General features: G+C 41.8%; 1 protein-coding gene across 2 annotated transcripts in view; it reads right to left on the bottom strand.

The window, feature by feature from the left end:
- LOC134354292 (tetraspanin-32-like) overlaps window positions 1-23,251 on the bottom strand; it is a 71,293-nt gene that overhangs the window by 15,739 nt on the left and 32,303 nt on the right. For both annotated transcript variants that reach the window (XM_063063220.1, XM_063063219.1), the window contains exons 4-5: window positions 14,203-14,277; window positions 2,979-3,080 (exon numbers count right to left, since the gene is read on the bottom strand). In XM_063063220.1, coding sequence (XP_062919290.1) covers window positions 2,979-3,080; window positions 14,203-14,277 — 177 coding nt within the window. The remainder of the gene's footprint in view (window positions 1-2,978; window positions 3,081-14,202; window positions 14,278-23,251) is intronic.

Here is a 23,251-nt window from a genome sequence, read left to right as displayed (position 1 = left end):
CAGGGCCTAGCTTTGAAGCCTTTTATTTCCCAGCTATGTGCAATCTCTCAGTGGCATTATTAGAAAACACAGAATTAGTTTCATAAAAACATTGAAACATGAAAGTCAGAAGCAGGAGTAAGCCCCTTTTCGTCTGTTCTGCCATTTAATAAAATTCAGGCTCATACGACTGTAACTTCAGCTCCATTTTCTATTTTGTCCTCAGGAACTTTTCATCCTCTTGCTTATGAAGAATCCATCTACTTCTCCCTTAAAAATGTTTGAAAACTCTGTTTCCAAGCTTCATGATCCTCAAGAAAAAAAAATTGGCTCACCTCAACCTTAAATGAGAAACCCATTTTTAAAGTGGTGAAATCTGGTTCTAAGTTCTCCCCCAAGAAGAAACATCTGCTTCACATTCATTCAGTCTATACCTTTCAGGATCATTTATGTTTCATTTGTTTCTAAATTCCAGTGGATAAAAGCCCAGCTTGTCCAATCTTTCCTCAAAAGAAAATCCCTCCATTTTAGGCCTCCCCATAAACCCTGATGACTTGCAACATTACCTTATCTCTGTTGACAACTTCAATGTCCTTACATTGACCCTTTGCTCATCCAGTTTTGGAGGAATAGAAACTATTCTAAATATTGGTAAGACTAAACCCATTTGTGTTACAGTTGACCACAAACTCCATAATCTCAGTACTGATTCCTTCCCTTCGTTAATAACTTCCTAAAACTGAAGCAGATGGTTTGCATTTTTGTTGTCATATTTGACAATGAGATGAGCTTCCACCACTTTTCCAAGAGCACTTACATCGATCTTAGTAACGCTCACCTAACTCCATCCAGGTCTTGCCCTTTAGAGCTGATTACTCAATTTGTCCTGCTCACCATCTTTTGTTTTCCTTATATCTGAAGTAATTCAAAACTTTGCTGTAACATAACACATAACTTTCTGTATAATGTGTCCCTGGCAAAAAGTTTGTCTGTAGTTTTTAATATTCCCATTCTTGTTTTCAAATTGCCATCCCAAACTAGTAACATCTATCAGCCTAACAATGCCCCAAGATTGGTGCATTATTAATTGTCGCTTTTTGCATGTCGTTGATTTTCTCATTCCCAGCATTCACTCTATGCTTGCAACTGCCTAGCTCTAACATGTTAGAATTCCCTCCCTAAGCCTCTCAGCTTCTAATCAGCTCCCCTCCTACAAATTCTCTTTCAAAGGAACCCATTGGATTTATTGGAGACACATTTAAGGTTATGAAGACACATAGTCCTCTTTTATTGTCATTTAGCATTAAGAAATGATACATTATTTCCTCCGGTGTAATATCACAAAACACAGGACAAACCAAGACTGAAGAAACTGACAAAACCACATAATTATAACATATAGTTACAAACAGTGTAGCAATACCATAACTTGATGAAGAAGTCCGTGAGCACAGTAAAGTTCAAAGTTTCTGAAATGTCCCACATCTCACGCAGACGGGAGAAGGAAGAAAAACTCTCCCTGCCATGCTGACCACAGTCCGACCCCTGAGTCATCCAAAAACTTTGAACTCTGATCAGCTTTCCTACACCGAGTACTGAGCGCCATCTCTGTCCGAATGATTCGACCTCCTTCTCGGTCGCCAAAAGCAGGCAAGGCCGGGGATTTTGAGGCCTACCCTCTGAAAGATTCCTGACCGCACAGTAACGACAGCAGCGATTGGGCGTTTCAGAAATTTCTGCAGATGTTCCTCTGTGCTTTCATGTCCATTCTCCATCAAATCAGAATTGTCCACGGCTCTTATTTAACAGACACAATATCATTTTTCACCGGAGGGCTGCGCACATGCAGGCATGCTGCCAACACTATTTGGTATGTCTGTCTGTCTAGGTACCATATCCAATGCGGACTTTGGTGACCATGGTTTTCAATATAGATCTATCCTTCGTTTTTTGGATGACTTCCATTTCCTCGACATGTAGCCACCTGGCTAGGCTTTTGATCTACATAAGCCGAGGTCTTCCTCTAGGTTTACTCCCCTCAATCTTTCCAGAGAGTATGAGTTTTTCTAGTTCATCTTTCCGCATGATGTGTCCTAGGAATCTGAGTTGTCTTTCTCTTATTGTCGGTATGAGTGATCAGACTGCTTGGGCTCTCCTGAGAACTTCTTCATTTGATGTGTGTGTTGTCCATGATATTTTTAACATTCTCCTGTAGAACCATAATTCAGCTGCTTCTAGTCCCTTTTCCATTGCTGGAGAAATAGTCCAGCATTCACTTCCATAAGTCAGGATAGAATAAATGTCACACTGCAGTATTCTGTTTTTAGTGTGCGTGTTCATCTTTCTGTCTGTTAATATGGTCTTCATTTTTTGGAAAGCTTCTTTCTCCATTGCTATTCTGTATTTGATAGCTGTGTCACACCTGCCATTACTTGTTATTAGGCTGCCAAGATATCTGAATTTGTTGACTTGTTTGATGTTTGTATTTCCAATCTTGATCACACATTGTGGGATGTTTGTCTTTCTGGAGATGACCATGCTTTCTGTCTTCTTGGTGTTGATTGAGGGGCCTCTGCGATTACTTTCTGCTGCCACTATAGTGAGTAGTTCTTGAAGTTTTGTTTCTGAGTCAGCTATTAGTATGATGTCATCCGCATATCTGATGTTATTTATATTATGGCTTCCAATTGTAAATCCTTTGATGTCTTTAATACTTCTCAAGATATTTTCACTATGCAAGTTGAATAAGTTTGGTGAAAAGACACAACCTTGCCTGTCTCCTCTCATGATATTTGGTATAATTCCTTTAAAAAGGCTTGACACACTTTAGTACATCACAGGTATGAAATTAATGGTACTTGGTTTCTATTATTTCATAATGCCTATCTTTCACTTCATAATTCCTACCTTTCACTGCATTTCATAATTTCAGCAATAAACACTATGTACTGCAGCAAAAGTTTCATGCTAAAGTGGAAGTAAATGTGATTACTACTTACAGCGGAGTGAATGTTTATTAAATCCTGTTTTGAAGTATAGGAGACGTTTCTCAAATAATAAGCATATAGAAAGTCGTACACATCCTTTGCTGCATCCTCCACCTGATGAAACATGTTATCCAAAATATTAAAAATTAAGCATGTGCATGGAACATCCTTGTAGCAACAATGTAAACATCTACAAAATTATGATACAGGGTTGTTTTGCTGATTTTCTTCCCTATACAACCACCTAAGGGAAAACACAGATGGAGAATTACACAAGATCTTAATAATCTCTAATAAGTTTGATCTGCTTCCTCCATTTTGTTGACTACAGATGTGAAGTGCCAACATGGTGGAGGAACAAGACATGTATTGCATTGTACAGGACACCCACTTTAAAAGTAACTTGTGTAATAAGAAAGGCAGAAAGTTACTGAAGAATGCATTTCCCATTATCATGAACATATGATATCATGAACACTGAATTCTACAAAAACACTCAGAAGCAGCTCTCACATTTTATTTAAAGTAAGTTTCCAGCCTAGACTGGGGTCAGCTTTTGGAACTTGCCAAAGGAAATGACAGGCAAAGAAAGTATGGGTGATGAAACAAATGTTGGAGCACAGCAGAGGAACCTGAAGCCCCTTGTTTGATGATCTATCAAAGTGGTAGGTAGGGGGAGGTTCATGTGTCCATCAGGGTAGTGAAAATTAAGTTCAATTTAGTCTTCCAATAGGCCAGGCTCCAGATAACTGCCTTCGAATGAAACCACTGTGACTTATCGACATGATTGATCTGCTGCTTGGGCTGGTGTTTAGCTGCACATTGAGGAAGTAGAACTCATTTCTTAGTAATGAGGGAAAATGTGTTTGGATAACTAGGAGGACACATGGGGTTTGTTGATCAATCTTTTGTTTCTGAGAAAGAGGGGTGACAACAATGACATCCGGTTTTACCATCTGATACAAAATGGGTAAAGTTTCTGGTCATAATGAATAAAACACTGTAAACTGTTTAATACTATCCATATCCTCTGTATCATCTTGGAAGAAGTGACTGTGTCAAAGTACAGAGCTATCAGGAGCTTTCCAGTTTAGGATCATACACTAGGTTATCATTGTCAATCCTAGACTTTGACTGTTCTGCATTATTTCTGGATTTGTACTGACAATGGACCAGTTCTCTTACCAGTAATTCTAGATCTTGAACCTGGACCAGAATCATTATGATCAATACTAGTCCAGGACATGAAGCACAAACTTGAATTAAAGCGCTTCTTTGGAATGTATACTAACTTCACTTATCAGTATGTCATTGCTCTACCTGAATCTACAGCAGGGTTTTGATATTGATCCCAGGCCTACAATCAAACTTTCTTGAAATCCCCACTGATTTCTGGGAACATGCAGATCACGGGCTCTCTCAATGTGAGAAGAACATTTGGAATGCACTGAGGGTCTCGAATCCATGCACCAGCAATACAAAGGAGCCCATGTAATGGCAGAAGGAGCCCATACCCGGCAAGCTATTCCTCCTGCAGGGGATCTCCTGCCCCATCTGTGGAAAAGCCTGCAGTCCTCACATTGCATTCATCTGTGACCTCAGAACCCTCAAAAAGAGCGTTATAAGAAGTTATCCTTGACTACCTAAGAAGGTCTCAGGAATGGGGTTATTAGAAAAGTATGGTGGTTTATAATCTGGGAACCAATATTGCTCATGATCTGGCATTGGGGTAAAGATTAGCAGATGTCTTGACGTTTACTAGAATTTATTATTACAGAATATATTTAGTATTAATGAGGCTTTGTTTAGCTCAGAAAATTTACTTCCCTTTGAAAGCATTAAAATCAGAAAGCTGTAAGTTTCAGTTTTAATTCCTCACTTCAGTGTTTTATGGGCTGTTAGATACTACGACAAAATTGAGACCAAGGTTCATTCATGTTCAATTATATTATACTAAATAGGACATCAAATATACAGTAGGTTAGAAATATCTGATATCAAGGATGGAAGAAGAGCTTGAAAATCTCCAACCCAGGGCCCTGCATTGACCAGATTCTGTTAAGAGGAAGGTCAAATCAGTCGGATGAAACTCAACGGCAGGAAGAAACCCACAGTCTGCAGATTACCAGCACCCTAGGGGATGTGGAAGAAGTTTCAGGCACAAGCAGCAGTCCAGACACAGCCAGGAACATCGTAAAGTGGAGAACATGCAAGGACGTAAGCTGTTGGTGAAATGGCCAAAGTCTAACAACAAGGAGTGGGAAACCATCAATGCAGATATGAGCCTGATCCTAAGTGGCATCAAGGGATCAGCAGAAAAGAAGTTGGAGAGGATGGGTGACCTGATCTACAGCTACGGAAAGGAGAAATTTGGAGTGAAGGAACAAGTCAGCAGGAAAGATATGCCTCCTCCCCCCAAATCCCGTCGTCTCCAGGAAATCCAACAACTTGTTAAAGAAAGAAGAGGCCTGAGGAAGTCGTGGAAAAAAGCAACAGCAGAAGAAAGGGAGGGCATCAACCTCCTTCGAGAGGACATAAAACAGAAGCTCTCGAAGCTGCACAGAGAAGAGAATTTAAGGAAACGACGCAAAAAGAAGGAAAAAGCCAGAACAGACTTCTACAAAGATTCCTTTAAATATGTGAAAGTTATTTTCACAAAAGAGAAAAGTGGATCCTTGAAAGCATCAAAAGAAGAGGTTGAAAGACATCTCAGAACCATCCACACTGATGAGCTAAAAGATGAACCGATATTTGTCCATTTTAACAACAGCCCTCCCAAGCTGAGTGAGGTGAAAGAGGCAGTGAAGAAGGCAAGATCGGCATCAGCGCCAGGCCATAACGGTGTTCCGTATTGTGTCTACAAGAACGCACCGGATGTTCTGAAATTTCTCTGGAGGAACAGGAGGATTGCATGGGAAAAGCCTGGTTAAGAGCGGGGTGAGTTCTGATCCCAAAAGAAAAGAATTCATCCACAATTGAACAGTTTCGCCAAATAAACCTTCTGAACATAGAAGGCAAGATCTTTTTCAGTGTGTTGGTGCAAAGACTTACAAAGTATCTGAAACAAAACCATTTCATTGATACGTCAATCCAAAAGGCTGGCATAGTGGGCTTCTCGGGATACCTTGAACATACCAGTGTCATATGGCATCAAATCCAGATGGCTAAGAAAGAAGGAAAGGATCTACATGTCTTGTTCCTTGACCTGGCCAACACCTATGGATCAGTTCCTCATTCCCTACTGTGGACTGCTTTTGAATTCTTTCAGGTGCCTGCAACAACAACAAATCTGGTAAAACACTACTTCCAGGATCTGCAAGTTTGTCTCACAACATCAGACTTCACCACAGCGTGGCATCCACTGGAAGTAGGCATCATGGCGGGGTGCACCATCTCCCCACTGGCCTTCACTATGGCAATGGAGCTCATTATCAGAGCCTCAAAATGGGTTGCGGGAGGAAAAGGGCTACAGTTTGGTCAACGGTTACCACCGATACGAGCCTATATGGATGATATAACAATACTGACGACAACTGTCCCCTGCACCAAGAGATTTCTGGAAAAGCTTCATCAAAGCATCACATGGGTGAAGATGAAGATCAAGCCCAGCAAGTGCAGAAGCATCTCCATTGTCAAAGCTCAAGCCACGGATAAAAGATTTCAGATTGACAGAACACCTGTCCCAACTGTTTGAGAAATGCCAGTGAAGAGCTTGGGCCAATGCTATAACGCTAAGCTCAAGGACATTGAGCAGCTTAAACAACTCAAAAAGGATACCATCATGTACATAGCTTGCATCAACAAGACCTGGCTGCCAGGAAAACTCAAGCTGTGGTGTTTCCAGTTCGGCATACTCCCAAGACTCATATGGCCTTTAACAGTGTATGAAATCCCCATCAACAAGGTGGAAAAGCTCGAAAGAGTGATCAGCACACATGTGAAATAGTGGCTTGGACTTCCACAATGCTTAAGTCCTGTTGGACTGTATGGGAACTGCAAATTGGAATTACCAATTGCAAGTCTTGTGGAAGAAATCAAATGCACCAAAGCAAGGTTGGTCATGACCCTCACTGAATCTGAAGATACTGTTATTCGAACAGCGGCCCCCCGTGTGGTAACGGAGAGGAAGTGGACTCCATCTGAAGCCATTCAGAGTGCTACATCTGCTCTTCACTTCAGGGATGTGGTTGGCCAAGTCTAACATGGGAGAGCCGGGCTTGGGCTTGTCCCAAAGGCTCCTCAGTGGCACAAGGCAACATCAGTGCAGAAGAGATGGCTCATAGTGAAGGAGATGAGAAGACAGGAGGAGGCAGAGTGACACGCCAGGGCTGTTTCAATGGCCAAGCAGGGCCAATGGACTAACTGGGAGAGCCTGGAAAAGCTGGCGTGACATCTGGGAGACGGAGGGATCTCGGCTAAGCTTTGTCATCAGAGCCACTTATGCCCTCCTACCCACACCCCAGAACCTGAACCAGTGGTGGGGAGAAGACCCCGCTTGCTCTCTTTGTCAAGCACTTGCATCACTAAAGTACATTCTAACAGGATGCACCACGAGCCTCACCCAGGGGCAGTACACTTGGCAGCATAACCAAGTTCTCAGACATCTGGCATCAATCTTGGAAGAGAGGCGAATCACCACAAATGCTCTCCCACAAACATCGGCAAGAAATGTTCACATCACACGATTTGTACCAGCAGGCCAACCTCCAGAGCACCATATAACATCAAAAGATGTAAGCATACTGCAGGTTGCTTGGGATTGGAAAATGGACGTGGGCCTGGAAAAAAAGCTTGTGTTTCCCCCAGACATTGCGGCTACAACACTCTGGCCAGACATGGTCCTGTGGTCCACAACAGCCAAGCTGGCATGTGTTGTGGAATTGACAGTACCATGGGAAGATGATGTTGAAGAAGCTTATGAGAGGGAAAAGACCAAGTACTCTGAACTGGCAACTGAAGCTGCCCAGAACGGCTGGAAGACCAAGATTTTCCCTGTAGAAGTGGGATGCAGGGGATTCATGGCTACTTCTACGACCAGTCTATTGAAGAAGATGGGGGTGAGGGGTTATTCACTCCAACAAGCAATCAAGTCCTTGTCAAATGCAGCAGAAGAAAGCAGCAATTGGATTTGGATCAAAATGAAAGACAACAACTGGGCTGCAAGATGAAGACAGGAGGTTATGGAACTAAGTGGGGTGTATCTGGGACGCCAGGTAGCACCGTTGAGCCCTCTGGAGATGTTGTGGGCTTATCAATGAAATGTCAAAGAAGGAGGGTGCTCACCCGATGACCCCGATGAGGTACCCACCCTCCTTGTCACCATTCCAAGCCCACTGCCAACATCGAGAGTGCTGACTTATCATAGGGATTGAAACATCAATTCCTATTAGCTCTAATGATTAGCTTCTGTGTCTTCTTCTGCCCACTCTAAAGTGAAGAGGACTTTAAAGTGAAGGTTGATTATAGCTAAAAGCTCTGACTGATGACTCTCCCTCAGTGATGTTTTTCATAGAGACTTCCATAAGATATTTGAACAAGTTTGATAGAAGAGATTTTTAGCTGAAGCTGAAACCCTTGGAACTGTAAGTAAATTATTGACCTCGTTAGGAAACTGGATAAGTGGTAGAAAACATGAGAAAGTGCCTATATATCGGGATCTCCTGCCCTACCTGTGGAAAAGTCGGCAGCTCCCACGCTAACCACATCCATGAACCTAGAACCCACAAAAATGGAGTGATAGGAACTCACCCTTGATCATGTGGAACTACCCAAGAAGACATACATTGATCTCAGTATTATAATATAATTCAAGGTTAGTGTACGACTCACGATGCCCACAGATACTGTATTTGCCTTGGATGGTGGGAGAGAAAGCCGCCTATTAAAGTTTGCCACTAACACCAAGGTACATAACACTGCAAGTAGTGTAGGTGGATGTGTTAAGTTACACAGAGTTATTAATATATAGTGGAAATTGGCTCAACCAGTGATAATATGAGCGATGTCAGTACTCAAATTCATGTGTTAGGCTTAGTTGGATTCAAACAGGAAGTGATGTCTGACTACGAGATACCTTTGGATCTAATCTGGTTATATTAGTACTGAACATTTAACTATTCTGGGTTCAATGCAGAGTCACACACATCAAAGTTGCTGGTGAACGCAGCAGGCCAGGCAGCATCTCTAGGAAGAGGTACAGTCGACGTTTCGGAGACCCTTCGTCAGGACTAACTGAAAGAAGAGCTAGTAAGAGATTTGAAAGTGGGAGGGGGAGGGGGAGATCCAAAATGATAGGAGAAGACAGGAGGGGGAGGGATGGAGCCAAGAGCTGGACAGGTGATTGGCAAAAGGGATATGAGAGGATCATGGGACAGGAGGCCCAAGGAGAAGGAAAAGGGGGAGGGGGGGAAAAACCCAGAGGATGGGCAATGGGTATAGTCAGAGGGACCTGTACCTCTTCCTAGAGATGCTGCCTGGCCTGCTGCCTTCACCAGCAACTTTGACGTGTGTTACTTGAATTTCCAGCATCTGCAGAATTCCTCGTGTCAGTGCAGAGTCAGGTACTTGGGAGGTCTTTTAAGTATCTTATCAATAGGTGGCCTTAGGTGCTGCAAAAAGCCGAATTACTGCTGTTGTCTGCCTTCCTCAGAACAAGCTCCGTTGGACTTGGATGACTTGAGAAATTTCCCTCAGCCTTCAGAAACAAAATTCAATTCAATTTCTGATGATTAATGATGGCCCAGACACCCTAGGGATTTCATTAGCCTGGGCTATTGGCTGCGTTTTCTCATTAGGCTCTGTATGTAATGGATACTGAGTGAAAGCTCTTGGAGTTATGTTGACATAAATCCAAGGCAGTCTGTACAAGACTAATGGCTATTATCTGTGAGTCATATCTACAACTTCAACAGTTCAGCCAACTGTTAACTAAATGCTTAATTAATATCAGTTAATCTGTGGCCCACAGAGAGTCCGGATTCTGGATAGCAGGTTTGGTTTTTAGCTGGTAATAGAACTTGATTTAATGATTTAAGGCATCTGCCCACATGAGGATGTGGCACACACAAAGGTCCTCTGAAGAATAGTTGTTCAGGAAAGCATCATTGAATGGCAATTGCTGGTACATTCTCAATTCCTAGGTTCAGTTCAGACCTAAAATCCCTCTACACTGCCCCACCCCATTCCAGATAAAAAGGCTATTTGCCAGAAGCAACAGCTTTTGTACATACTGCAGTAGGACTGTCTGTGGGATGAGATGGAATGCTGAGCAGCATATATACAGTGAGTGTCAAGAGCCAAGTTTAACCCAGATCTGTTGTGATTTTTAAAGCAAATAACTAATCAATATGCAGAGTGGTTTATATGAGTGGCACATGGTTGCAAGGAACATGGAAGGTTATGGGCTGTGTAGGACTGAAGGGTTAGATTGATTGTTGGGTAGGTTTATGTAAGTTGGCATGATCATCATTATGGGCCAAATAGCCCATCCTATGCTGTACTGTTATCTACTTTATGTTCTATGATCCTCCCTTCTCTCCTCATTCTCTTCCTCTCCAATCTCTCACTCTCTTCCTCTCCCAATGACTAATTCTCCTCCCCAGCTCCTCACCCTCCTCATCTATATTCCTCTTTTGTCCATTCCACCCTCTTGCTTACATCCCCAACCCTGTCATTCTCCTTATCCCTACCCCTGAGATTATCTTCTTCTCTACAGTGCAGTTCCTGCTCTGCCTCAGGATTTCAGGAGTGTTCAGGTAATGATGATGATGATGATCATGATTATCATCATGATCATCATCATCATGTAGAGAGGACTAAATGGCTGGCAAGCATATGAAAAAGACGAATAGTAATTCAATGAACCTCTGAGGGTATTTTGCTCTCTAAGCAGGGATTGGCTCTGATAGGGGTTGATAATTGGCTGCCCTGGAAAAGGCAGGCAATCACGTACAAAACTATTGTATCATTGCGAATTCAGAGAGGAAGAAAAATCAAGAAAGTCCTAATTATGGGGGACACTTAGCTAGGGCAGCAGATGTAAAGTTCTGTAGTTGCAGGAAGGTTCTCAGGATGATTAACTGCGTTTCAGTGCCAGTGTCAAGAATATTGCTGAATGGCTACAAAGTATCCTGAAGAGAGGAGGGTGAACAGCCAGAGGCCATAGCTCTGATCAATATCAGCAGAAAAATAGATGATGTCCTATAGGTAGATAATAAGGAATCAGAGATTAAGAAGCAGGATATGTAATCTCCCAATTATGCCTTGTACTAATGAATACAGAATTCAGAGTATATGAATCTGTGGCTGAGAACATAGTGCTGAAGGAAGACTTAAGGATCATGGACTGTTTGGGCTGATTCTGGGGATAGTAACAACTGTATAGTAAAAATGACTTATAACTTAATAGATGGGCACCAATATAGTTGAAGATGGTTTTGTTTTGTATGTTGGGTGGGGGGGGGTGGTGGGCAGAGAGGAGGTGTTTAAACTGTCCCGATAGGACGTCCCTCTTCTTGACAACAGTCTGTGGTTAAACCATATCCAGGACACAAAAGGTGAAGCCTCAGAAAGATGGCATCTATCATTAAGGACCCCATTACCCAGGACATGCCTTCTCCTCATTGCTACCATCAAGGAGGAGGCACAGGAACCTGAAGACATGCACTCAACATTTCAGGATCAGCTTCTTCCCCTCCAGCATCAGATTTCTGAAGGGACAAGGAACTTACGAACACTACCTCAGTATGTTTTGTTCCTCTCTTTCTCTACTACTTAATTAGTTTAATTTTCATGTTTTATGCATACTTCTTATTGTAACTTACAGTTTTTATTATTATGTATTGGAATGAATGGGCGGCAGGGTCTCTACTAAAGGAGGCGCAAGGTGCTCCTTCCCTCCACCAGCCTGCAGGTCACCCTTGGGAAAGGTGTAGCACCTGCTTAGCTCCCTGATCATGGTCACATGAAGCCACAGGAGCAAGTGGCAGATGGTCATATGAGCAGCTGGTGCATATCACAGGTCCTGGTTATGTGACCACTGACGCCAAGCAGACAATCTCTGAGGAGTATAGATAATGGTTGGGGTCACCCATCTTGTAAAGACACGGCCCAGAAGAAGGCAACGACAAACCAATTCTGTAGAAACATTTGCCAAGAATAATCACGGTCATCAAGGCCATGCTCTCTTCTCACTGCTGCCATCAGGAAGAAGGTACAAGAGCCTCAGGACCTACACTACCACATTCAGGAATGGTTATTATCCCTCAGTTATCAGGCTCTTGAATCAGAGGGGGTAACTTCTCTTACCTTCACTCACTCCAATTGCTCCCACAACTTATGGACTCACTTTCAAGGACTCTTCATCTCATGTTTTCAATATTTATTCTTATTTATTTATTATTACTGTCTTTTTTTTCTTTTTGTATTTGCTGAGGTTTTTGTCTTTTGCACATTGGTTGTCTGTCCATCCTGTATCTTGGGTTTCATTGATTCCATTGTGTTTCTTTGTACTTACGGTGAATGCCCACAAGAAGAATTTATGTACTTCGATAATAAATTTACTTTGAACTTTTTGAACTTTTTTTCTACTCTTTATATACTTGAGATGATCCTAAATGCCACAGTTTACATCCTGAATCCTGGTCAGTTATCGTTCCTATGTTAAAATTTTAAAAATAGTATGATCTAATGTATGAACTATTTTATTTGTAACATACAGCTTAAACGATGATTGCTTGTGGTCACTGGAAAAAACTCAAGTATATTGCTCAATCGGGGTTTGCAAGAAAAGGTGTGAAGCAGCAATGGAACATTGAAACTAGTTAACAACATTGTAGAGACAGAATAATAGAGTGGACAAACATTGCAAGGTGATGGATGTGCAGGTGATAGAGTCAATGAAGTGAAGGGTTGATTGAATTCTTTCATGTATGCACTTATTTGTTCTCATTCAATAAAAGGCAGCAGCACAAACTTCCTTAGAGGAAGGAGCCTCTTCATCAGGACTGGAAAGAAAAGTGGAGGAAGCGAAAAGGTATTTCCAGTCCTGATGATGTTTCTCAGTACGAAACATTGGCTATTCATTCCTTATATAGCTGCAGCCTAACCTGCTGAGTTTATCTGACATTTGGTGCGTTGCTCTGGATTTCCAACATCTGCAGAATCTCTTGTGTTTATGATTTACTGTGTTTGACCTTGATTGGAGCTCCTTTCTTCGACAGATCAAGCACAGGCACTCGTGACTGACCATCCAAAATAAGGTAATAGTTTTAACCTCAGAAGTGACTAATAAAAGCTGACAACTAATAAAAGTTAATAAATTGCCATGGCTGTGAACATTACCACTGGTTAAGTGATTTTATCATTTTATTCTTTACTTTCAGGTCATCTCCATGATCTATCTATTACCTATCTTTGTAAAGTCCACCATTCTGACAATTAGCAGAAAAAAAATCACATTTCTAAAATTCCAGACCCTTGAACTTCTCAGATTTCATTCATTTTGCCATTGGCAGCATTGCCACCAGCCACCAAGGACTTTTGATCTGGAATGGGCTCCTTTAACTTCTCTAACCTCTACTTTTCTCCTTAAGTATGTCCTAAAATCTATACTTTGACCATTTGTGTCACCTTCATAAGGTTTGGCATCAAATTTTGGTAAATACCAACTCAATTTGGTTAATTATCAGATTGAGAGGACTATATAAGTACACTGTTTTTGGCTGTTATTGAACAGAGAATATTTTGAGGAAGTTACTCTTTTAAAACATTTACGAAGTTATCTAACGTATGGGAGTTGTTTGGTTGCCCCCCACCCCGCCCCGACCTGACTCTGTTAGGCACTGGTCAGGTTCAGCTCTAAGATTTTTTCTATATTTTTGATTTCCACCTTACCCAAACTCATGTCTGTTGGAGCTGAGATTCACTTCAGAATAATATTTTCTATCTATTGCCTCAAGGACTGCAGTACTCCTCCCAATATATAGCAGTGTGGTAATTCATTTTTTGCATCATCTCTTTATTGCAACTGATAATTCATTGTTGACCATCGCCAGATCAAGATCAATTATGGATTGGTAAAAATGTCAGCCAATTAACCCAATGCCCACGTGGTGAGACTACACAGTTCCCAGACGAACATAGTCATTGTAATTAAATACAATGTGTAATATCTGTCAACTCCAGGTATATTAAGATAAATAAATTTTTGTGTGTCCAGGTTGGGCATGTGACTCACCGCTTGTTTATAGGCATACTTCCAATATGCCAGCTGTACCACTGCACAGAATAGAACAGCAAAACCAATCAGCACCTGCGGATAAAAGAAAGAAAACAAATTGAAAACCAGCATACTTTAGTGCAGTGAACATCTAGAATAGAGACTACTTTGTGAGGAGACTCCCTTCACATACATTGGTGTAAATGCACCTGGGATTGAGGGAGTGTAATCTTGATGTTATCTTACCTACGGACTCTCACAGCTACTCGGAGTATTCCTCTACTCACCCTGTCTCTTGCAAAAATGCCATCCCTTTCTCGCAATTCCTCTGTCTCCGCCGCATCTGCTCTCAGGATGAGGCTTTTCATTCCAAGACGAAGGAGATATCCTCCTTTTTTAAAGAAAGGGGCTTCCCTTCCTCCACCATCAACTCTGCTCTCAAACACACCTCTCCCATTTCACGCACATCTGCTTTCATCCCATCCTCCTGCCACCCCACTAGGAATAGGATTCCCCTTGTCCTCACCTACCACCCCACCAGCCTCCAGGTCCAACATATAATTCTCTGTAACTTCCGCCACCTCCAACGGGATCCCACCAGTAAGCACATCTTTCCCTCCCCCCTCTCTGCTTTCTGCAGGGATCGTTCCCTACGCGACTCCCTTGTCCATTCGTCCCCCCCATTCCTTCCCACCGATCTCCCTCCCGGCACTTATCCTTGTAAGCAGAACAAGTGCTACACATGCCCTTACACTTCCTCCCTTACCACCATTCAGGGCCCCAGACAGTCCTTCCAGGTGAGGCGACACTTCACCTGTGAGTTGGCTGGGTGATATACCGCGTCCGGTGCTCCCGATGTGGCCTTCTATATATTGGCGAGACCCGACGCAGGCTGGGAGACCGTTTCGCTGAAAACCTATGCTCTGTCCGTCAGAGAAAGCAGAATCTCCCAGTGGCCACACATTTTAATTCCACGTCCCATTCCCATTCTGATATGTCTTTCCACGGCCTCCTCTACTGTAAAGATGAAGCCACACTCAAGTTGGAGGAACAATACCTTATATTCCGTCTGGGTAGCCTCCAACCTGATGGCATGAATATTGACTTCTCTAACTTCCGTTAATGCCCCACCTCCCCTTCGTACCCCATCCGTTATTTATTTATTTTATATATTTTTTTTTCTTTTTCTCTCTCTCCTTTTTCTCCCTCTGTCCCTCTCACTATACTCCTTGACCACCCCCCGGGCTTCCCTCCTCCTCCTTTCTTTCTCCCTAGGCCTCCCATCCCATGATCCCCTCAATCCTTTTTGCCAATCACCTGTCCAGCTCTTAGATCCACCCCTCCCCCTCCTGTCTTCTATCATTTCGGATCTCCTCCTCCCCCTCCCTCTTTCAAACCTCTTACTATCTCTTCTTTCAGTTAGTCCTGACAAAGGGTCTCGGCCTGAAACGTCGACTGTACCTCTTCCTATAGATGCTGCCTGGCCTGCTGCGTTCACAAGCAATTTTTATGTATTGCTTGAAATTCCAGCATCTGCAGATTTCCTCGTGTTAACTTACATGCCACTTTTCATTAGCCTAGTTTATGAAACAGTGATAGGGTGCTTTTGAAATTACTCTTTGCTGGGATGTAGAAATTGGAATAGTCTATTTGCACACAAAAAGACCCCACATGTGACAATACACTAATTACAAAAATTCTGCTTTAGTAATGCAAGGAGACAAATATCAATCAGAACACTTTCTTTTCAATCCCCAGCCTTTTCCAAAATAGTACAGTGGGCTATTTTTAGTGTGTGAGCAGGCATTCAGAGCTGTGGTTTACTGTCTTATTCAAAAGACACCTCTGCATTAAAGCACTCCTTTAGTACTAAAAGTCTCCAAGGTTGGTGCCCAGCTCATAGTTTATTGGCAAGAAGTGTGATCACTGAGTCACAACTGACATCTATTAATAGGATTCTGCATTTTAATGAAAATGATTCATCTGTGGCTTAATTGAGGTTTATTAAATGATCTACTTTGCTTTCCAGCAGGAATGGCATTTTGCCTTTGCTCGTATTTCCTTCAGTGGTTTCCTTGAATTATAAATGTTTGCATCTGCAGATGTTAGAAATCTACAGCACATTACAGGCCTTCAGCCCATAATGTTGTGCCGACCATGTAACCTACTCTAGAAGCTGCCTAGAATTTCCCTACCACTTAGCCCTCTATTATTCCAAGCTCCATGTACCAATCTAAGAGTCTCTTAAAAGACCCTATTCTATCCGCCTCTACCACCTTCGCTGGCAGTGCATTCCACGCACTCACCATTCTCTAGGTGAAAAGTGTACCTCTGAGATCCCCTTGTACCTACTTCCAAGTACCTTAAAACTATACCCCCTCATGTTAGCCATTTTAGCCCTGGGAAAAAGCCTTTGGCTATTCACACGACCGATGCCTCTCATCATCTTATACACCTCTATCAGGTCACCGCTCATCTTCCATTGCTCCAAGGAGAAAAGGCCAAGTTCACTCAACCTATTCTCATAAGGCATGCTCTCCAATCCAGGGAACATCCTTGTAAATCTCCCTTGCACTCTCTGTATAGCATCCACATCCTTCCTGTAATGAGGTGACCAGAATGGAACACAGTACTCCAGGTGGGGGTCTAACTGAGGTCTTGTATAGCTGTAACATTACCTCATGGCTCTTGAACTCAATCCCATGGTTGATGAATGCCAATACACCATACGCTTTCTTAACAACACTGTCAACCTGCGCAGTAGCTTTGTGTGTCTTATGGACATGGACCCCAAGATCCCACTGATCCTCCACACTGCCAAGAGTCTTACCATTAATACTATCCATTAATACTATATTCTGTCTTCAAATTTGATTTGTGTTGAACTTCACCTGCCATTCCTCAGCCCAGTTCTGCATTCTATCGATGTCATGCTGTAACCTCCGTCAACCCCCAACTTTGTGTCATCAGCAAACTTATTAACCACCCTTCTACTTCTTCATCCAGGTCATTTATAAAAATCACAAAGAGGAGGGGTTCCAGAACAGAGCCCTGTGGAAAACCACGCATCATTGTCCTCCAAGCAGAATACGAACCATCTACACCCTTTGCCTTCTGTGGGTAAGCCAATTCTGGATTTGTTAATGACAGATACTACCTGATGTGGTTTTGAGCTGTACAATAAAACCACAGCCACAACTGTATGTCAAAGAAGCTGCTCTCCAGATCAGAGTTTCTTCAGTGCAACAAATCAATATTCATAATCACCTGCAGCCTCTTTCGTCCTCTAGCACGATTTATTCCCTAATATTTTTTCATGCTAATATTTTTCATTACAGAATGCAACAAGGATGTTCCTGTCTGTTCAGGAGGGTGATAAATCTAAGATAATGTTACAAGTGAAGACAGATTGGGATGCTGGTATCCATGAAACAGGGTGTGCCAAGGCAATGATGTCTAGCATAGAGAAATGGAAGTAGTGCTGCCTTAGTCTGAGACTGAATCAGAGCTGAAATACAAAGTAAGGATCTATGGGAAAGTGGATTGCTTCCCAAGGGTATCTCCTCCCAGCAATAGCATTCATCAATAATGAAATTCACTTCTAGTGCACTAGCCTTTGACCATCTGAAGAAGAGTGTTCAAAGGTCAACATCTCAGACTAGGCATTATGCTCATGTTGTACTGAGCATCTATAGTGGGCACCTCAAAACATTGGAGAGGTACCACCAACACAAAATCAGAATTCTGGAAGAACTTACTGGGTTGTGCGGTGTCTGTGGAGGCAAAAGGCACAGATCAACATTTCAGGTCAAGACCCTGAGGCAGGATCTCAACACAAAATTGCTGTCTATTTTTTGCCTCCACAAATGTTTCTTAACCCTCTGAGTTCTTCCAGTGTTCTTGTTTTTTTTTGATCCAGATTCCAGCATTGGAGTATCTTTTGTGTTCTTACCATCAACACAACCGCTAAATCTATTGGCAACATAAGTGAACTATCAGCATTTTCTCCCATGCCAACATTGCCAGTGCTGAAGGCCACATTGTCCACAAGCTAACCATCCAAACCAGGTGTTCTAGTTCCATTCCACTGGGGTAAGAGATTTCCAGGAGGGCAGAAAAAAGCTGCAAAGTATTCTCAAAGCCATGTAGGAAAGGGTAACATTATGCTTAACTTGTGGGAGTCCCTGGCTGAGACAGACCAAAATTTTAAAGCAACATCTGGGAAGTCACCAAGCAACTTGAGTATCCTTGACAAGAAGTTTCTGAGACTGGGGAAAAATAGAAGAAGGAACACAGAACCTCTCAAGCCATAAACACAAGAGATTCTGCAATGCAGGAAATCCAGAGGAACACACACACAACCTAGCGTAACTCCAGTTAGTACTGAGGAAATATTATGCTGTCATGGTTGATAGCTTTCATATGTTAAAGAAGATCCTGTCTCTTCCTTCAAAAGAACATTGGAGATGGTCTGGCCAATATTTATCTGTTAATCAATATCACTAAAAAGCAAGTTATCTACTTATTATCACACTGTGTATATATTGGCTGCCTTTTTCCTGACATCATATGGATGACTACACATCAAAAGTACTTCGCTGCTGTTAAAATGCTTTGTGATTTTGTGACGTTGTGAAGGTACTGATTAAATGCAAGTCTTTATAGAAACATAGAAAAACTACAGCACAATACAGGCCCTTCAGCCCACAATGCTATGCCGAACATGTACTTACGTTCTTGTAAGCACATGTAATTATTTTATGTAAAATAACTTTCTTAAATTTATTCAGGGAAGCACCTACATGGATGTTGGATAACATATGGTAAGAGATTGAATTCTGGTACAGAAACAGGAAGCAGCACCACCTGCCATGTTGCTCTACAAGATCTTTTATCTCATGGGGATAAAGTTAAAGTCGTCAACTTTAGCTTTAACTGTCAGCAATCTGTCAAAGTTAGACCAAATGAGACACAAGAATAAAATGCATCATCTCAGAACGAGTTTAGAAATAACCAGTGAAACTCTAGTAGGCTTCGAATATGTACGAAAGAATCCTGAAAGTAGTCTTTGGTCCTAATGACATTTAAAAAATATTTTAAAAATCACTGTAGATGATCATGTATCAAAATCCTTTTCATAATAGTGAACATATTTCCAGCTTATAGATTTCTATGATTCTTATGAAAGCTTTTCCTCAGTTCATCTCTTACAGTAACTGTAATTCACATCACCGTTATCTCAAGACTTGAATATTATAATGCACTCCTGTCAGCCATCCCTCATTCTACCTGTTATGTTTTGTAACTTCAAAACATTAAACTAATTCTAAGGAAGACACGGGAGTCCGAAATGTGAGTCTAAGTTCATGTTTACTTCAAGCGAGACACACACCTATCATGTGGTAGCATGGCGGTGTATGCAATGCCTGTATTTATAGGCATAACCTGGATCATTTTGAATTTAATTCTTTTTGCAGTTGATGGTCAAATCTTCATCTGCCATGAGCCTAGCTCTGGGATTCCTGCCCAGAACCTTCCTCTTTTGATAGACTTTTTTAAGATCTGCCACTTTAACCAAGCTTCAATTCATTTCCTTATTTTCTTCTCCCAAGCCATCAGACTCCTCAATACCCAGAGCCTGGACTGACACCAACCTACTGCCCTCTATTGTGTCTATTGTCTTGTTTATTATTTATTATAATGTCTGCACTGTTTTGTGCACTTTATGGGGTCCTGGGTAGGTCTGTAGTCTAGTGTAGTTTTTGTGTTGTTTTACGTAGTTCAGTGTAGTTTTTGTATTGTTTCATGTAGCACCATGGTCCTGAAAAACATTGTCTCATTTTTACTGTGTACTGTACCAGCAGTTATGGTTGAAATTACAATAAAAAGTGACCTGACTTGATAATACTGGCTGGGTCTCCCTTAGTGCCAGGGACTAGGATGGGACAGAATTTGTTAGGGGTACCAGGGAGCAATATTTGAAACAAAATATAAACTGTCCACCTTGGGAAGGAACCATATTAGACTTTGTACTGGAGAGTGAGCCTGGTCAGGTGATCAACATTTTAGTGGGGAAGCATTTGGGGAACAGCAATCAAAATTCTTTTAAGTTTCAACATAGTTATGTGGATAAGAAATTCACAGGGTCTCAGGTGAAATAGCAAAAAGGCTAATTACAACAGTATTAAGCAGGGACTAGGGGAAGTAGATTGGGAGTGGCTCTTTGAGGGTAAATCCACATTAGACATATGGCAATCTTTAAAGGTCAGCTAGTTAGGTTTCAGGACTAGCATGCAGCTGTGAGGATGAAAGATAACATTGGCAAGGGTTGGGAACTTCAGCTGACAAGAGAAATTGTTAGTTCAGTCAGAGAAAAAGGAAACATACTTAAGGTGTAGGAAGCTGAAGTCAGACAAGGTCCTTGAGGAATATGAAGTAAGCAGGAAACAAGGCATTAGGAGAGCTAAAAGGGGCCATGAAATGTTCTGAGTGAGTAGGATTAAGAGAATTCCAAGGCATTTCATACATATGTAAAGAATAAGAATGTAGCTAGGGAAAGGGTAGGTCCATTCACAGACAAAGGAGAAAATTTATCTGTGGAGCAAAAGGAAGTGGGTGAGTTTCTAAGCAAATAATTCATATTGGTTTTCATCAACGAGAAGGAAATGGATGATGATGAGGTCATGAAGGGTTATATTGGCGTTTTAAAACATGTTGATATTAAGGAGGAGGGTGTTAGGTTTCTTGCAAAAATTCAGGTGGAACTTATCCCAGGGTACTAACGGAGGCAAGGTATCCTCTTTAACATACAAGGTCCCAGAAAACTAGAGAATATTCCAATATTTTTTCTTTCTTTAAGAAGGACAATGGAGATAATCCAGGAAATTATAGGCGCTGGTGAATATTCTTAAATTTAGTATTTTCTGGCATTTGGTAAAGCTTGGATATTAGGGATAGTCAGCACTGCTTGGTCAGGGAGGTCCTATCTCACAAATTTTGGGGAGACGAAAAAAGTTGATTAATTTGGATAGGACAGCAGATATTATCTACATGGACTTAGGTTAAGGTTAAGAGTGTGGTGATGCATTCTGGGAGGTCAAATGAAAGAGGGAAGTAAATAGCAGGACCCCTGGGAGCATTGATGTACAGGGGTCTTGGGGTGCGAATCCATTGCTACCTGAAAGTTGCATAGGGTGGTAAAAAAGGCAAATGGCATGGTTCACTTCGTCAATCGTGGAACTGAGCATCATAGTTAGCAAGCCATATTGCTGCTGTAGCAGACCACATTGGTTAGGCCACATTGAGAGTATTGTATGCAGTTCTGCTAATGTGAGTGAGGATGTGGAGGCTTCGAGAGGGAGCAGCTGTTACCTGGATCGGAGTGTGTTAGCTATGAGCAGACACTGGGCGAACTTGGATTTTTTTTCCGGAGTGCTGAAGTCTGAGGGGCAGCTAGACAAATAAGCTAAAGGAGAATTTTTAAAAAGATTCTATAAATATATTAAGAACAAAAGGGAAACTTTGAAGGGTGAGAGGAGATTCACTTGAAGATCAGTGTGGTAATCTATGTGAGGAGCCACAGGAAATGAGTAAGTTGTTTGATGAATAATTCTCCTCTGCACTTACTATAGAGAAGGACATAGAAGCCTGTGAGTTCAGGTAAGAGAACAGTGACATCATGATAAGAAAAGAGGGGTAAAGTTTAAAAGAGTAACATACACAATGTGCTGGAGGAAATCAGCAGATCAGGCAGCAACTACAGAGAGGAATAAGCATCAAAGGAGCTGACATTTTGGGCTGAGACCTTTCACCAGGACATAATCTTAAAAGAGATGATCAAGGCACTTTTTTTTGTACACAGGCTGGTAGGGGCCTGGAACAAGCTGTCAGGGTTAACAGTGTAAGTAGGTGCAAAGACAACATTTAAAAGGCTTGAACAGGCAGGGATTAGGGGGATCTGGACTGCATTCAGGCTGACGGGACTAGTTTAGATTGGCATCGTGGGCAGTGCAGACATGGTGGGTCATCGGGCCTGTCCCTGTGCAGTATTTGCTATGTTTTATTACATGCTTCCTAATTTGTTAACAAAATGCTTTGAAACATTTTATGATTGCTAAAGGATAGGGTTAGTAGGATGAGGAGTCTCAGACTGAAATGCCGATGCTAACTTTTTCCACAGTCCTGCCGATTATTTCCAGAATTTTCTCTTTTTATTGTGGTTAAAAACCCACCTCATTCACTAATTGTCCTTCAGGGCAGAAATGGGGCACCGTTACTTGGTCTGGCCTACATGTGTCTCCGGAGCCAACAATATGGCCAACTCTTAGCTATGTACGTATTTCGAGTAGAGTTCGATAACCATTTTTTGTACTGTCAGTGACCTCACTGTCACCTGGCAAGAATTATACATTAACACCGAAATCACATGCAAGACCAGTTGTGTATTTAATATTTCAGTAATATTTGAAAAATAATGCAAATATGTTATTGAATATGCATTCTTGTTCATTTAAATAACACTGCAGGTTACATGTAAAAATAAGTAAATTGCATATGACATGACACTACAATGTGATATGTGCGTGCCCCTCTTAAAGTAATAGATGAATTAAGACTCTCAACTCTCTAGCGTTCCTTTGAATCAATTTAATGTTTTGAAGTCACAAAGCATAACAGGACCTGGTTTGCATGACTGAATTACACAGTGGCTGTGCTTTTACCCAAATGAATTGTTTGAGGAAATTCTCTAAATAGAACACACCTCATCTGGGACAAGCTGGCTAAATCAATTTCAGGAGGAATTCTGTTATCAATCATAGAGTCAAATTTTAGTTCAGGCTGAGAAATCTGTTCCATTAAGGTTCAGTATTGCAGTCTCCTCAGCTTTCTGCTTGACAACAGTAAACCCACAGCCAGGATGATAGTCGAGGTTTTGAAATGATCACTCTCTTCACCCGAGGCAGTGGGAGCTGGACTGCAGCTGTTTTGGATACCACTGCTGACTTTCCGATGAATATCGCAAATCAAAAGCATTCATTGTAACTCATCACAGATGGGAATACTAAGG

Source organism: Mobula hypostoma, chromosome 11, assembly GCF_963921235.1.
Source record: "Mobula hypostoma chromosome 11, sMobHyp1.1, whole genome shotgun sequence".
Classification (NCBI taxonomy): domain Eukaryota; kingdom Metazoa; phylum Chordata; class Chondrichthyes; order Myliobatiformes; family Myliobatidae; genus Mobula; species Mobula hypostoma.
Note: the sequence above shows the minus strand (reverse complement) of the source record. Positions and strands in the feature narration are given on the sequence as shown.